At 40.1% G+C, this 18166-nt stretch overlaps 1 protein-coding gene across 1 annotated transcript in view; it reads right to left on the bottom strand.

Annotated features, from left to right (window-relative positions):
• LOC121331230 (obscurin-like) overlaps window positions 1-17516 on the bottom strand; it is a 36619-nt gene extending 19103 nt beyond the window's left edge. Inside the window, exons 1-5 of the mRNA XM_041278481.1 lie at window positions 17407-17516; window positions 17289-17324; window positions 15356-15661; window positions 13041-13349; window positions 8150-8452 (exon numbers count right to left, since the gene is read on the bottom strand). Of these exons, the coding sequence (XP_041134415.1) occupies window positions 8150-8452; window positions 13041-13349; window positions 15356-15661; window positions 17289-17324; window positions 17407-17437 (985 nt within the window). The 5' untranslated portion in view covers window positions 17438-17516. The remainder of the gene's footprint in view (window positions 1-8149; window positions 8453-13040; window positions 13350-15355; window positions 15662-17288; window positions 17325-17406) is intronic.
• Window positions 17517-18166: the final 650 nt, after the last annotated feature.

Here is an 18166-nt window from a genome sequence, read left to right as displayed (position 1 = left end):
TGTATGTTTTTGTGTTAATTGTTAACATGATGATTTGATTAATTGTTTAGCTGCTGTGGTGCTCCGCTGGGGACGACTACCCGTCTGCGTGGAGCAGCAGCTGAAAGCAATCAGCTGTTCCTGCAGGCGGGTGGGCGTGTCTCAGTGGAGCGTCAGTATAAAACCATGGCGATCGTTGTTATCGGGGCTGCTGCAAGGCCTGCCGTTTCCACAGCATTTTGATTTATAGTTTGTTGTATTGTGTTTTATTTTGCACTTTTTGTACAGTTTGCTGTATTAGTCCTCTGTGCGTTACCATCTCTGGTAACATCACATGACCACCTTTATTTTACTTTCGTTTTTCTGTTTGTTTGATATTAAAACCTGCGCACCTGTGCCGGCGTTTTCAACAATACCACGTCTGTCTCTCTGTATGCTTGAACAGCGGCGACCCACACGCGTGACACGACTAAGATCCTGTCACACTGAGCAAGAAGGAGACTGATCAAAGAGGCTACCAAGATGCCAATGGCAACTTTATAAGAGCTACAGGCTTTTATGGCCAAGACTGATCAAAGTGTGCATGTGACAACAATATCCAAAGCACTCCACAAATCTGGCCTGTATGGTACGGTGGCAAGAAGGAAGCCATTACTCAAGAAGGGCAACATTACCACAGTGCTGAAGCACCTTTGTACTTGCCTGCCATGTCTGCAGCTCCATCATAACAATGACCTACACAACAAGATTTCTAATTATTTTTAAAATCAAATTTGCAAATGATTGCCCTGAAATATCATTTTCACACTCCCAAAGTCCCACAATATCTTCCTTTATATCTTTATTTTGGTCAACATATAGAAGAACAAGAGGCAGTTGCTCTCTGTTACTAGAATCAGTGGCTTCATCAGCCAGGATTGAAAAATAGGCCAAACTGCTGTATTTCATTGACAATTCTATTTTGAATCCATGATCCAGAGATAGTAATTACTTCATTTTGAATGGTTTTAGACTGGTAAGTGACGTTGTTAGCAGTTCTAAAGTGCTCCTGCAAGACTGTGTCACTAGCGTCAACTCTACGTTTTAGCAGGGCATGGAAATAGCTAGTATTGCTTGATGTGTTCTCTGCATCACATGTTGCATCATCTCTATGACCCCTTAAAGATGCATTTTGTTTTCCGCAAAGAATCACTGTTTTTATTATAGACTTAAGCGTCTGTATGTTTTTTTCCACTCTTTCTCTGTATGCTGAATTTAATTGCTGATCTACAGGTGTTGTAGTGTGTTGCATAACACATATGAAATAATTACCAGACTTTACTGCTGCTTTGTGGAATTCTGATTTTTCTTGGTATTCTTTGAGTTTTGTAACTGCTGATCCCCATATTTTTAAAGGACATGTATAGAACCTTTCTAGTTTCTCTGCATTGTTCCCTGTTCTTCTGCCAAAAAGCACACAGTATTTGCAATAGGCTCCATCATCAACTGCTAAATTAAACAGCCAAGGAAACTGTATGAACCATTCCCTTCTGATTGGCCTTGCTTTGTTATCTGATGTTTTCTGCTTTGGGAATTTATATTTCTCATTAGGCTGCCATGAAAAAAGCTCATATCTCTTTGCATCTGTCCAAGTTTTTATGTTTATATATAGTCCAGTGTCCTTTGGATGGTGGCTACTCTCAGCATCTAATTCTGCAAAGACAAACATTTGTTTTTCTTTTGTTTATTTCTATTATACACTTATTTTAGAAAACATTTTAGTAAATTGCACAGCTACTTTTATCCTCATGTAGACTAACTAACCTGAGCTATTGTCCTCACAATGGATAGCAGCTGCTGGGCACTGTTTTTTGGAAGGGGAACATTCTTTCCCTGCACTTTCACTGAAAAATACATACCTACAATTACCATGAGATTTACAATGGACATTTTATTTAGCTTTTTTTTTCATTATACATTTTATATATAGTTTGCGATAGTGTTTTCTGGAAATATTTTTAAATGTTCACTGTACAACGCATGTAAGGTAATTTAGGAGAAAAAAATAGTAACTAATTTAATCTTTAATATATTAAAAAATAGCACTTAAACTTTGTCTAAATCTAAAATAAAAACTGTGTAAAAATGATAAAAAGCCAAATATCAATAATATGATTAAACAGACATTTTTGTCATAGAATCTTTTAGAAATGCAGGTTATTTTTAAGTTTTGCGTTTGCATTTATTGAAAACACTTTTGATATACACCAGTAGATGCTTGAATACAGTAGTCACAGAAATAACACGATTTTGTTCTAGGCTAATCAGTTAATACGTTGGCAAGTCATTTTTCTTTTTTAAACTAACGTTACGGATTGATTTCAAATTCATATGACCAGCTGAATTACCTTAAAGGCGTAAAGAAATGTAATATTTTTTTCTATCCCTTGTCAGGAGGTTTTTTCGCAGCCATGTCCAGAGGTAAGTTCAACAGCCAGAGTGCTACAGAAACATTTTTTTTTTCAATTATTTGATAGCCAACAGCGCTTCAGTCTGAGGAGTTACCCAACTTGCTGGGTGTTTAGAGATAAACCATTCAAGTTTTCTGAGCTCTGGTTGCATCAAGCTTGAGGCAGCTACTTGTAACCAACAGAGAAGATCGATATTTGTTTACAGCTGGCTAACCAGGGGGCCATTTCCCAAAAGCAACTTGAGTCAAACGAACATGATAACATCATCATAAGAACAACATGTTAAATCTGATGCGTTTCCCAAACACTGTTGTTAGTCAAGTAGTACGTGAATAGCGTTGTGGGTTCATGAGTGGTCTGGGGCAATCGTGGGGACAGATATGAGTTGTGGATGTAGGCTACATAAAGGCATTACGAGAACACTCCCCTCTTGCTATATCTGGAAGTATGGCTGCGATTCATAGAATTGTGGCGCTTAATCTTCATAGACGCTGCCCATGCAGTAGATTAGTTAGAATTAATGCCAGTATAAGAACACAATTAAACCCATTAGATGCATTCAGTGACAAAGAAATAATTAGAAGATGCCAGCTTCCATGGCATGAAATTCTAACTTTACTGGATATACTCTCACCGGATTTGAGGAGGAGCACTCAACTGAATTATGCACTAACTCTAGCTGTGCAATTGCTGTGTTTGTTGCGGTACTATGCCACTGGAAGCTTTCTCCAAATTGTAGGAGATGGTCTGGGACTCAGCAAAGTGTTGGTATCGCGGTGCATCCAAGTAGTGATGACAGCACTTGTTAGGCACGCACCTGAGTACATTACTTTCCCAAGAACACAGGCAGGCAAGTTTGTGACACTCACAGAGGATTCCATTCAATTGCAAACATCCTTGCAGTTATAGGGGCAATTGATACTCTAATTTCCATAACAACCCCGCGGATAGATGAGCCTCGGTACGTCTGCAGAAAAGGTTACTCAGCAATAAATGTGCAAGTTATCTGCAACCATGAGGGTATCATCACGGACATTGTGGCAAAGTAGCCGGGAGGTACCCACGATGGCTTCATGTGGTCCAATTCCGCAATATCCCAGGCAGCACAGAACGACCAATTTGGCAATGACTGGTTATTGGGGGACAGTGGATACCCATTATGGCCTTATCTCCTCACCCCTATTCTGCATCCCACCAAAGCTGCTGAGGAAAGATTAAGCATCATTAAATGTACCTTTGGTGTGTGTAAAATGAGCTTCAGATGCATTGACAAGTCCAGTGGGGGGACTACACTTCACACCAGCTAAATGTTGTGCCGTGATTGTGGTTACAGCAATGCTACACAACATTGCAGTTCGAGCAAGAGCACTTTTGTCTGAGGACGACAACATAGTAGAGCCTGAAGGAAAAGATGTAGATGAGCGTGTTGCTGATGAAGGACGAGAATACATTGCAGGGATTGCTACTCGGCTCCGTCTCATACGCAACATCTTTGAACATTAAACCCAAGATTGACACTGAATTCCAGTTGACATTAATTTTTTATCACATTATTCATAAAGTATGATATATAATATACACTGTTAATTGTTTTAAGAAATATATTATTTAATTCATGTATATAACAAATAAAATGGTACATTTTTTAACTTAAGTGTCAATCATATAATTGTTGTCAAACATAAAAAATAAAGACCTTGATAACAAATAAATGGCAATCATTGGCTTGCATCATGGTGGATGAGTGAGGAGGTAGTGGGTTGCGACTGTGAATCTGCAATGAAAAAAGTGAGTGGAGTGCATGAAGTCAGTCTTCCCTCCCTCCCCCCCAAAAAACTGTGGCAAAGTACCCGCCCCTGTGTGTATTTTGTGTTGTATGTTGTGTGTTAATGTTGGTGTATAGTCATTGGTACACAGGATATAAACAGGTCTGTGTAACACGAGTGTTTAAAAAGTATATTTGTATTTAGGCACGAGGATTGCACAGCACTTCACGTGCAAGTAAAAAGTAATAATATGTGAGCACAGGGAATTGTACTTTATTAATTCACATGCAGTTGTACCGAGACTCCAACTGAATGATTGATTAGCAATCGAGTCTCGGTACAGCTTCATAAAAGCTACATGTTTTCACTCACTCGGGGTTATGTGTTTGGTGAGTGGAGAACGGGATTGGAGACGGAGGTAATTGTAATAATAATAATAATAATAATAATAATAATAATAATAATAATAAGTTAAAATAGAAGCTCATCTGGCCACCCCCCGTTCCTTTTTTTGTGCATTTTTTATTTCAGCAGCTTTACATTTTGCCAGACTCGCAAAGTCCTGCCACTTTTTTCTGACATCCTTAGCCTCTCTTGGCGGTCCGGGACTTGAGGCACTGATTTTTGCCGCTATTTCTTCCCATTTTCTTTATTATTGTTTTCAGCTTGCTAAACAACACATCTTTGTTGGCCTCCATTTCATTGACAAGTGTTTTCACCTCAAATTTATTGAATATAAGATTTAACATTTATTTAAATATTTAACTGGCCAGCTAAATCTGGAGTTTGTATGCAAATGAGCCCCACCCGCTTTGTGCTTTTACGCGATTTGATTGGCTCTTGTAATGCTAATCGGGGAATATGGACATTTTAGCATTACAAGAGCCAATCAAATCGCATAAAAGCACAAAGCGGGTGGGGCTCATTTGCATACAAACTCCAGATTTAGCTGGCCAGTTAAATATTTAGCTAAAGGTTAAATCTTGATAAGAGATTTAAGATTTAGTTAAATATTTAGCAAAGTGTTAAATCTTGATAAGAGATTTAAGGTTTAGTTATATATTTATCTAAATGTTAAATCTTTTTTTAGAGATTTAGCTGGCCAGTTAAATATTTAGCAAAATGTTAAATCTTTTAACTAGATTTATAAATTATATCTGACTGTACACATTTAAAAAAAAAAAAAAAACATTTAATTTAAAATGTTAAAATATTAACGCTTTTTTTTTTTTTTACACATGGCACCCCATACTGTTTTCATTTTTTTCCCAGAATGGGTACTGTTTATTTAATTATCATTGGGTAGTGGAACTCCTTAGTGTTGGAAGACTTATTGAAATTGTACCTTATGTTTTTGGTAGTATTAGTGGACATTTACCTGCAGAAACATTGAGGAAACTGAGTATAAGAATGGATGTGATGTATAACAGTTTTACCCAAAGCTTATGAGTATGTTTTATTATTCTACATAGCCTACCACCCAGTTGTTTTTTTCTTAATTAAGCTTTATCATTCAACACTCTTAAAATATATATTTTTTGTTTTTTTAAAAACTCCCTACACAATTTTAACTGGAAAGTTGAACAAAAGTTCATATGCAATTTTGCACACTGAAAAATCTTATACAAATTTTAAACACAACAAATGTGTTTTTTTCTTCATTTAATTTTAGTTTAATAAGGGAATATAATACATTTACTTGTAAAACAATTGGTGTCTTTTTATTTCTCAATTGTAATTTGTGTGGCATAACTTAACATGTGTTGATTAAAGCTATTTCTCATATAAAACAATCACAATATACAGGATCAGCTACATTAACAATGTATGTATTTATATCACAGCTCAGTCATGATAATGACTTCAGAGATAACAGCTACGATGAAAACAACAATGAGGCTGCTCTGGGTTGTCAGAGCTTATTAACACAAGACTCTTCTCATCGGCTCCACTCCCCACAGTCTAAGTCCCCCTAGGAATCGTTTCTGGATCTGCCTCTGTTCCTTATAATGTTGGTATTTTGCTGCTGTGCTACAAAGATCTGCCTTTCAGCCTCTGACACAATGGGAAATCGAGAGGACGTTGTTTCTTTTTTTTTTTTTTTTTAAGAAATAAGCTTTCTATTTGAAAATTGTCTACTTGAACATTCAAAGCACCTTGAATTTGTCATACGTTTTCTTTTTTTTGTTAAATGTTAATTCCATTTATGTCAGATTGCATCTGTAATCAGAAATATCAATGCAATCTGTTATCATTATAGGGATTACAGGACAGTATTGTCATCACGATAGGGAATACAGTATAGTACAGTACTGTCGTCAGTAGCAGCCTGTAATCATAGAATTAAGAATAGGATTTTATAGGGAAATATCAGTTACACTGGCATAATAATAATAATAATAATAATAATAATAATAATAATAATAATAATAATAATAATAATAATAATCCTTCATTGATATTAAATACATATAACAGCTTTAATGCTTTAAACGATAAGTTGCTAACATATTACACTATGTAACACAATTTTTGTTCCTGGATAGTAAGTGTTATTTCCTAATTGCTTATGCCTCAAAAGTATAGAAAATGGCTATTATTCCCCACAAACTTTGCTTTTGTGACCAGGACAGTGATATTTCAAAATATCACTATTTCCAATGGGAAAACGGGCAAATGTGTGTCTTTTCGTTCACATAAAGTCAGAAAAAAACACCATATGAATCCAAATTAACATGTATTTATACTAAAGTAATACAAAAATGACTACAAAAGATTTAGAAGTGAGTAGTTTTTCGAGATTTACGATTATACTGTAAAGTTACAGTATAATCATAAATCTTGAAAAACTACTCACTTCTAAATCCTTTGTTACACAGTGTTATTATTATTATTATTATTATTATTATTATCTTTAAAGTTTTATATATTTTTCTTTTTATATATTATAGGAAACGGCACAGCTAAAGTGACCTCTTGTCCACCTTTGTCACTCAGTCTGTGGAAGCCTTAAGCACCGTACATATACGTGCATACTCATTCTCCCTAGTTACCGCAAGTGCTGTTCAAAGATATGAAAAAAAAATCTGCTTTGCAAACAAACACCTTTTCATGATCTGGCTAAAAATGAGCCGGGATCCAATCCTTTTTTTTAAACCAGAGTACAACCGACCCCAGGTCACTGATGCCAAATGCATTTACTTTACTACGACAACTACGGACGTTTTAAAACTGGACAACTCATGTAAAAGCTAAATGTAAATAATATGTACATTGCTTTGTTATAATGATATTGTACAAAATTGTCATCAGTGAGTCACAATTACAAAGCTCTAAATCTTATGTTAAAATGTGACATTTTGAGCAAAATCACTTCCTTCACACACTTAACTTGGTTCTGCTGCCTTCTCCAAACAGTGACGTCACAGGAGGGATTTCCAGCACTGGCGGATTACAGTTTGATAGGCCGCGGAATTTAAACAGCTTATTTAACATATACCGATCAAAACCAATCACAACAAACCAGAGATTATATTGCTTTCCCATCTATCTTATCATTTACAAACAAACTGAAAAGTGTTTCTTATCCCCATTTTAATTAAAAACCTGATTCTTTGCTGACTTTGTTCCACTGTATATTTATTGTTATTTAAAAAGTGGCAATATTTGGATCCACAGCTTTTCATTCATTAAAATAGTGGCTGTATTTCCATTCAAGAGCAGTATCTCATCCAACTGTTGTCATGCAAGTTAGAGTTCAATTTCCTTTTGAACCTCTGTTTCAGTACAATTACACAGGTTTACATGTCATACTCCTGAAGACAGAAATACTGTAAAAAGACTCTATTTTTTCATCACTGTTTAGATGTTGCTTTTCATCTATTTAGATACTCTACTGTTTGGATCAATTAAATTGACCCCAGTATGACACCAAGTAAAAAGCTCAGGACTTACCTGTCACATCAAGGGAGACTGGGCGACTGTGTTTGTTGTTTGCTGAGTTTACAATCGTCTCTTTTCCATACACACAGGTGTAGTTTCCAGTATCCTGCCTACTCACTTTTTTAATGGAAAACGTGGCACTTGGTAAGCTTTTGGGAACGGGTTGTGAATTGACAAGGCTTCCATCTTTATATAGATGGAAAGACCCATCTTTCTGTTCTGTATCTATGAGTTCCACTGGTATCATACATTTAAATGATACTTCCATTCCTTCCATCACACTCTGTTTGTCAAGCACGAGTGAATACTGTGTCTCTGTAAATACAGTTTAATTAATATACCTTATAATACTTCTTAAAATATACAATAACAATACAGCTCTCCCTAAAAGAAAACGTTAGGTTATGACCATAACCCTGATTTCCTGAAAGAGAATGACAACCATTACCGAATGGGAAGAACCCTCTCTGACTGCCAATCACTGAGCATATATAAAAAAGCTTCCCTATCAGGGCCCTGCTGTGAGGAGGAGGTCCCTCCTACCTCCTGCTGAAGAGGGACGTCCTCACAGTAGTATATCGCCATTTTCTTTTGAAATCAGAGGTCAGCTGGAGACACGACCTCGAAGGGTAATGGTTGTCATTCTCTTTCAGGGAACCAGGGTTATGGTAATAACCTAACATTCCCTTTCAATGGAATAACAACCATTACCGAATGGGAAGCCTTACCAAAGTGGTCATGGCTCCAGATTACCGACAGTACAGTCTCAGGGCGATAGCCTCAGAGCCCACATAACGCCTAAGGGCATGTCGCCTGCAACACCCTAGAGCCCAGAGAGGGTCTCGCTTGGTTTGCAGCATCAAGGCAGTAGAAACGCGCAAATGTCTGACTACCTGTCCATGTAGCAGCATTGCATAGCTCGTCCAAGGAGGTGCCATGAAGGAGAGCCCATGAAGTTGCCTGGCCCCTGGTAGAATGGGCTGTAATGTCCCCCAGTAACGGGGAGTCATAAGCCAAGCATATAGCATCTGCCACCCAGTGCGCTAGACGTTGCTTCGATAGGGCCTGACCTCTAGAGCGGGACCCATAGCAGACAAACAGCTGGTTGGACTGTCTCCAGGATGCCGTCCTATCCAGGTAACAGCGCAGAACCCGAACTGGGCAGAGTGCGTGCTGTCTACAGTTGGTTAATATGGAATGAAGATACCACCTTTGGCAAAAAGGCTGGATTTGTTCTTAATGTTACCCGCGAGTCATTTCCAGTGAAAGCCATACATGTGTCATCGATGGACAGCGCATGAAGCAAACTTACTCATCTGGCAGACTTATGGCTATTGAAAACGGCACCTTCAAAGAAACAGGGTGGAGTTCTGCTGATGCCATGGGCTCGAATGGGGGACCCGTGAGGACCCGCAGTACCAGTTCTAGATCTCACTTGGAGACCATACTTTTCATGGGAGGACGAAGCCTCCGAGCACCTAAGAAAATGCATTGCCAGAAAATGTGCCCCAGGGGACACAGAGTCAATTTTGTCACGGAACACTACTGCCAGGTATACCTTTAAAGTGGACGTTAATTTTCCTCCTTCAAAAAGATGTTGTCAGAAGGTTAATATCGTCTCAATAGGGCAGGTCACATGATCGTGACCTTCAACAATGCACTCTTGGAAAACTTTCCATTTGTATGAGTACTGGGCTCTAGTGCTCGGCGCCCTAGCAGACTGTAGTGTTTCTACCACTGCATCTGGCAAACCAAGTCTGAATAAATGGCTCTGTTCTACGGCCAGACCCAGAGTTGGAGCTGGGTTGGGTTCGGGTGCCATAATAGCCCCTTTGCAGTGGGAGTTGCCACGGTTGACCCGACAACATGTCGGAGAGGAGAGCAAACCAGGGGCACCTCGGCCATCTGGATGCAACCAGCAGAACCTGTACTCTCTCCACCCTGATCCTCTCTAGTGTCAGGGGTATTAATGGTAGCGGAGGGAACATATACAAGAGCCCTTGTAGCCAGAGGTGGTGTTCTTCTGTTGAAGGTTGGCGATCTCCTGTTGAAGGAGTATCGCGCTCGCAAGTTCGATGGTGGTGAGGAGCACACCCTTGAAGGGTGGCGGACCTAAGCGAAATTGTAGAGAGTATCCGTGTCTCATTGTCGATAGCACCCAGGAGTCCTGGGTGCAGCCTTGCCATGGGTCATTGCCTTGGGTCAGTCCAGTTGTGAGGGGGAAAAGGTGGCAGCAAGGGCCCCTCAGGGGCAGTCTCCCTTGGGCTTGGGAGGGAGCGGGTGTTCCCTGGCCAGAGGCTCTTCGTCTGCCTGCTTGTCTGTTCTGGGGTGGAGGGCTGCGTTCAGGCCCCATTGCCCCTGCAGGCTGTGAAGGCCACCTTGGGTGCCTGCGGTAAGCCAAAAGGCGCGAGAATTTGGAGGCGAACTCCATTGCCTTGTGGGACCGTTCAAGGCTCACATCAATGGTCACCCAAAATGTCTGCCCCGGTGTAATAGGGGCATCCAGTAACGCCACCTTCTTGGTCTCCTCGACCTTGGCTTGCATCAGCCACAAATGCTGGCGAGCGGCCAACATCGCCACCAGTGACCTTCCTGATGCCTGACTGAGGGTACAGATGCTGGGTTGCTCCAGGAGGAGCACACCAATTCCAGGAAATCCTGGCACAAAGGGAGGGTCAGCTGTGGGTGCCCTTTTTGCTGCAGAAACCGGTTCCCCTTTCCCTCCTGTTCTGCCAGCCAGGGAACATCTGTAGCTGCAGCTGCATGCTGCATGAGTGCCTGGAACACTTTCCTCTGCGACACATGCGGCAGGGACGGTAAGGAGCCCCACGCTGTGGCTTGCCCGATAGAAGTGGCTGGGTAAGAAACGTCTGACCTCGACGCTGTGAAGGACAGCACACCTGGGCTAGGAGGTCTAGGTGCTGGGGATGGGGAACAAGGCTGTGGAAGTTGGGGCTGCCCGGTGGTAAGGGGCAGTCTACCCTGCGATTGTAGGGTCTCTAGCATTGTCTGCTGAGCCCTTACAGTCTCCGCCAGCTCTGAAAAGCGTTGCTCGGCTAAGCTTGGGTGCCTCCGAGGCGTGGGGAAGGAGAGCGGTACCTGCGCAGTGACTGCCTGTCCCCTGGTGAACGCCCCCTCGAGGCGGCAGTGGTACTGCCTTGGCGGTGACCATCTCGCTTCCCCTGAGAGGCGCCTAAGCCTCTGCACTGGTGGTGGAGAAGGGGAGGGTGACCCAGGTGTGCGAGTGAGCTCCCCGGTCTCTGTGGCAGGGGGGGTCCTAGAGTGGAGGACCTCTGTGGAGGACTTTGGACTACTGACCTCATTTTTCCCTGGCTTGGGGAAGGAGACGCCGTTGGGGATAGGACTGCTCTCCTGTGCTTAGTTCTTTTGGAGAACTTTCTGCATGGAGAGCAGTCGGACTCACCCGCCAGTGCTTTGGCTGCATGGTCTGGCCCCAAGCATCTGGCGCAGTACATTTGCTCCTGCTGTCTGGGCAGCTTTGCCGCGCACTGGTCACACTGGACAAAACCAATGGAGGACCCAGTTGAACGCAATGACATGGCTTGAGCGTAGGCAAGGCTGCTGCACTCTGTGCCGAGAGGAACCGCGATTGGTGCCTAGCAGTTTGTACCGCATCTATTGGCGCCGAGGTCGGTGCCGAAGGAGAGCGCGGTCGGTGCCGAGTCAATCGGAGCTGAGGTTTGTGTCGATGGGTAGCTTAGTTGTGCCGGGCTGTAGACAGTGCCGAAGGTGTTCATTCCAGTGCCGAGTCAATCGGTGTCGAGGTCGGTGCTGATGGGGAGCGTGGGCTATAGAAGGCGCTGAAGATGGTCACACCGGTGCCGAGTCTATCGGGTCCAGGTAGACACTGTTTCAAGCCTGAAGTCGACGGGTGGAAGCGCGGTCGCTTGCCCTCGGCATGGGCACCGAGGGCAAGCGCAGCCTCACTAGGAAAGCCCGAGGCTTGAGAAGGGCACTAGGCCCGAGCTGTTTTTTTTTTCCTGGTCTCTGTGGCCGATTAAGTCTTCATAAAGGACAACGCCACAAGCCTGCGGAGTCACCTTACAGCACCAGAACAGCTCCAAACACGGTAGAGAGAACTACATGAGGCAGTAGAAGAGAGCAATGGCCGCTTACCAATCTTGCAAGAAGGGTCGAAACCAGCTCTAGTCAGTAAAGTGACAGGAGAATCAGGCAGGAGCATTCTCAATAACGCTCGAAAGCGTGATTTTACCGTGAACATTTTTTAATTTGAAGGTAGAACCACAAAATCAGCCAAATTTGGACAAAGAAAGCATGAAGCAATCTGTGACCTGTCTCAGTGAAGTGAGAGAGAAAATGGTGATATGCTACTGTGAGGACGTCCCTCTTCAGCAGGGTCCTGATAGGGCAGTTTTTTTATATATGCTGTGATTGCCGGTCAGAAACGGCTCTTCCCATTTGGTAATGGTTGTCATTCCATTATAAGGGAACTACATGTAAACCCAAATTGCCCAACAGGTATTACCAAAAGCGTGGCAAAATGGCAAGACTTATTTTTATTTTTGCATGTAAATCAAGCCAATGTTGTCACAAACTATGATAAACTTAACAAGCAGACATAACAAAAATAGAATTAAAGAAGTAATGCACTTACACCAGATCAAAGTAAGATGCTTGTATTAAAATATGTTTCTTCCAGTTTTTATATTAAACTCATTTAATTTATTAAAAAAATAGTTACACCTTAATATACAGTCAGATGTTTGTTAATGTTGGCCCCAAAGACGTAGCCCTGAAGACAGAAATACTGTAAAGTGACTCTCACATTGTTTAGATATTGCTTTTCATCTATTTAGACTCTACTGTTTGGATCAATAAAATTGACCCCAGTATGACACCAAGTAAAAAGCTCAGGACTTACCTGTCACATCAAGGTAGACTGGACGACTGAGTTTGTTGTTTGCTGAGTTTACAATTGTCTCTTTTCCATACACACAGGTGTAGTTTCCAGCATCACTCCTACTCACTTTTTTAATGGAAAAAGTGACACCTGGTAAGCTTTTGGGAACGGGTTGTGAATCGACAAGGCTTCCATCTTTATATAGATGGAAAGACCCATCTTTCTGTTCTGTATCTCTGAGTTCCACTGGTATCATACATTTAAATGATACGTCCATTCCTTCCATCACACTCTGTTTGTCTAGCTGAAGCACGAGTGAATACCGTGTCTCTGAAAATACAGTTTAATTAATATACCTAATAATACAATAACAATACAGCTCTCCCTAAAAAAATACTACATGTAATCTAAAATTGCCGAAAGGTACAACCAAAGTAGCGTAGCAAAATGGTGAGACTTATTTTTATTTTTGCATGTACAGTTGCTCTCAAAAGTATTCACCCCCCCCCCCCCCTTGGACTTTTCCACATTTTATTGTGTTACAACATGGAATAAAAATGGATTTAATTAGTTAGATTGAATTTTTGCCACTGATCAACACAAAAAAGTCCATAATGTCAAAGTGAAAAATAAAATCTACAAATTGTTCCAAATTAATTACAAATATAAAACAGAAAATAATTGATTGCATAAGTATTCACCCCCTTTACTATGACACACCTAAATAAGCTCTGGTGCAACCAGTTGTCTTTAGAAGTCACATAATTAGTTAAATGGAGTCCACCTGTGTGCAATTAAGGTGTTTCACCTGATTTCAGGTTAAATACACCTGTCTCTGGGAGGTCCCACAGTTGGTTAGTACATTTCCTAACAAAAACTACATCATGAAGACGAAGGAACATTCAAAGCAAATCCGGAATAAGGTTTTTCAAAAGCAACAATCATAGGTAGGGTATAGGAACATTTCCAAGGCATTGAATATCCCCCGGAGCACAGTAAAGTCCATTATTAAGAAACGGAAAGAATATGGCACAACTGTGAATCTGTCTAGAACAGGCCATCCTCAAAAACTGAGTATCCGGGCAAGAAGGGCACTTGTCAGGGAGGCCATGAAGAGGCCTATGGCAACTCTAAAGGAGTTACAGTCTTCCACGGCTGAGCTGGGAGACACTGTGCATACGGCAGCAATAGTCCGGGTGCTCCACAAAACCGGCCTTTATTGGAGAGTGGCAAAAAGAAAGCCATTGTTGAAAAAAACTCACATCAAATCTCGGCTAGAGTTTCCCAGAAGGCATGTGGGAGACTCTGAGACCAAGTGGAAGAAGATTCTATGGTCTGATGAGACCAAAATAGAGCTTTCTGGCCTCAACGCTCAGCGCTATGTTTGGCGCAAGCCTAACACTGCACATCAATCTGAGAACACCATCCCTACCGCGAAGCATGGTGGTGGCAGCATCATGCTATGGGGATGCTTCTCTGCATCAGAGCCTGGAAAGATAGAGTGCAAAATGGATGCAGCAAAGTACAGAGAAATCCTGGAGGAAAACCTGCTGACGTCTGCAAGAGACCTGGGACTTGGGGGAAGATTCATCTTCCAGCAGGATAATGACCCCAAACATACAGTCAAAGCCACACTGGAGTGGCTTAAAAACCAAAAGGACAATGTCCTGGAGTGGCCCAATCAATGCCCGGACCTCAATCCAATTAAGAATATGTGGAAAGAGTTGAAAATTGCTGTTCACCAAAGGTCCCCATCCAACTTGACGGAGCTTGAGCAATTTAGTAAAGAAGAATGGGCAGAAATTCCAGTGTCCAGACGTGCAAAGCTGGTAGAGACTTCAAATAGACTCATGGTTGTAATTGCTGCCAAAGGTGCCTCTACCAAATATTGACTCAAGGGGATGAATACTTATGCAATCAATTATTTTCTGTTTTATATTTGTAATTAATTTATAACAATTTGTAGATTGTATTTTTCACTTTGACTTTATGGACTTTTTTTGTGCTGATCAGTGGCAAAAACTCCTAATTAAATCCATTTTTATTCCATGTTGTAACACAATAAAATGTGGAAAAGTCCAAGGTGGGGTGAATACTTTTGACAGCCACTGTAAACCAAGCCAATGTAGTCACAAGCTGTAGATAAACTTAACTAGCTGGCATAACAAAAATAGAATTCAAGAAATAATCCACTTATACCAGATCAAAGTAAGATGCCCATATTAAGATATGTTTCTTCCAGTTTTTATATTAAATGCCTTAATTTCTTTAAAAAAAAAAAAAGTTACACCTTGATATACAGTCAGATGTTTGTTAATGTTAGACCCTTTCCTTACCTTGTACATTCAGGTAAATCGGAAGACCATGGTTGATATTTTTCACATCTCCTGGATTCTGATTTCCATACATGCAGGTATAGTTTCCAGTGTAATTCATTCTGATGTCGTCTTTTATAAATGTGATAGCTCCCATTCCGGAATCCGGCAGTGAGCTGACCTTCTCTCTGTTTTTATATAAATGGAACCAATTCCTCTCCTTGTTTGGCTGTCCTCTGTGCACATCTGCTATCACACATTTGAACTCAATGATCTCCCCTTCCATTACAGATGTTTTCGTAATTTGAAGTATAGCTGTATGCAGTTCTGTTGGTTTTAAAAATGTAAAAATAACAGATGAGAGACAACATTCAGTTTAGCAAATAAGAACATGAACATTGTATTATTGTGTGATTAACCACAAATTATAATTTTAGCATAACACTAGTCATATTCCTTTACCTTTCTGAGTTTACATTTGGAACAGTTCATCCAATAGGAATATTACATGAGTTTTGAAAGCAATATTTACGTGTGCATGTAAAGGGACAGATTGATAGAGACAGGTACCTTTTTAGTTTATTTAAGCACTAGGACCCAAAGCAAGGTAATGCTGATATGCAGATTGACCTTTTCAATGTTTTGCTTTTATTCCATTTCACTTTGTTAAGGACACACATTCTATATGTTCCATGATCATCTACCCAATTGGTGTTTTTCATTATAATATTAAGCAAAAACTAGTTGAATCTGAAATGGTTGGAGATCAAGTTCTTCCAGGACACCCCTTGATCAGCTCTGCATCAGTGACAGCAGGGTGCAAACACACCCCAGCATGTTTAAAATGAACATCTCAAAACTGAAACGGGAGCAAACGCACCTCAGCATGTTCAAAATGAGCAGCGGGGAGAGATGTAGAAAGGTGCATGGCAAAATTATTGATTTAGCCATACTTTTCATTTTTCTAGCCCTGTGTTGTCAATTTCCAATTTTATAATGATAAAAATATGAATCTGTGCATCTATGTGTCTGTAATAAATGCATTTGAGAACTGCATTATTTACAGTATCCTGATTACCCTGTACAGTGCAGTATTTTATTTTTTCATCTTGTGAGTTGCAATAAAGAATTGTCTTTCATAAAGGCTGCCCCTGTGACACAGCTTCTGCTGACCTGCAAGAGAGACAGACAGTTTGGAATGTCTCCTCCACCCCCAGACCTTGAAATCACAAAGACAAGCAATGGTTTGTTTAGGTATTCACTGCATTTTGTACATGTTAAGTTTTGGTTTACTATTTACTATTTATTTAAATTTAAAGGTAATTGTTTTTTTTTTTTTAAAGATCAGCACTTCTAACAATGTTTAACTAATAAAGATTTGTTAAATGCGAATAGTTTTGTGTCGTTGGGTTGCACGTACTCCACATCCCACCTGCACTTTACAGGATTAATTGCCGCTGGCGAATGGTTTACACGTATTCATTGCATAAAACCCAGTCGGTTATTAGAATTTTGCCCTAAGTAATGACCGGTGTCTTTATCATTATGAAATGAATATACTAGCCAAAGCGTTTGTCGTCTTGGCTTTGTTTCATGGTAGTTTCATCTTCACTGCAGAAAAAAAAAAATATTAAAAGGTGTATAGGGTGAATGTACATTATATTATTTGGTTGAAAATCACAAAGCTTTTATTCCAAATGATAATTTCCAAATTTTCTTATGAAAAGAGAAAGGCACCCGTTAATGTTAGAAAATTAGAAAGAAACACTGAAGAATACTAAGAGACCTCACATTCAGTTCCCGAGTTGTTTATTTCATTTTGTAACTTCAATGTGTGTCGATTCTCTCAGGAATAATGGTGCTAAAGACACTTTGCAGTAAATGTCTTTCTGAATTGCACTCTAAATGTCATTCATTTCATTTCATTACGTCAACATGTCAGAGACACACATACCTGTCGAAACCAGCAGAACGTCTCCAACTGCAAAAACTAAAAAACAAACGATTATTTAAAAAATAAGAAAAGAGTACGTAAAAATATTAACAAAAAGTTATGAAAAAATTATACTTACACAGCATTATTAAATTAATATCCCAAATCATTTTTGAAAGCTGTCCAATAACTTTACTTACAGTATGAATGTCATCTGTTTGTAATGGAACAAAATATCACCGTAATGGAGTTACAACAGTTCCCTAAAAAGATATGGGGAAATAATACTAAACTAGTGTTTCTGTTCCACATGTATTTCTGATAGATTCAAGGAAACACATCAAGAACAGTTCCTTTATGACCAGTTTGACTAGTTGTAATAAACTGCTTTTAACAGTTCTGGTAGTGTATGTGTAAGCCCTAACACACAAGAAACACACAAATTGAGAGGACAGGTGAAGAAAGTTACACAATCATATTAAAATCAGGTTTTGTACAATAGCAGATCTGAAAGAGATTATTTAGCTGATGTAAACTGCATTGGTTTACAAGTATAAGCTTAATTAACTCACACAGAGTAACTAGCAGGTAACCATACAGTTCTAGTCCCTGAAGGCAGGAGTCTAGATTCTCAGTGCTTTTTACTCCAAATCATCAGAAGCATTTTCTTTTCTCAGAAAGGAAAACTGCAACTCCTGGTGATAAAATCCTGGCACATAAAAACATTAATTAAATTTTGATTTACTCTTCATATCTTAAAAAATTGTGACCCTTACTTACTCTGTACTCTGCCCTTACTGATTCATCTTTTACATTCATGTGTTGCAACCCACATTCCAGGCTATACAACGGACAACTCTCCTGCTTTCAGTTCCAGGCTTTCTGGCTGCTCGCTCCAC

Source organism: Polyodon spathula, chromosome 18 (assembly GCF_017654505.1).
Source record: "Polyodon spathula isolate WHYD16114869_AA chromosome 18, ASM1765450v1, whole genome shotgun sequence".
NCBI classification, from domain to species: domain Eukaryota; kingdom Metazoa; phylum Chordata; class Actinopteri; order Acipenseriformes; family Polyodontidae; genus Polyodon; species Polyodon spathula.
The sequence above is the reverse complement of the archived record's forward strand: the minus strand, read 5'-3'. Positions and strand labels throughout refer to the sequence as shown.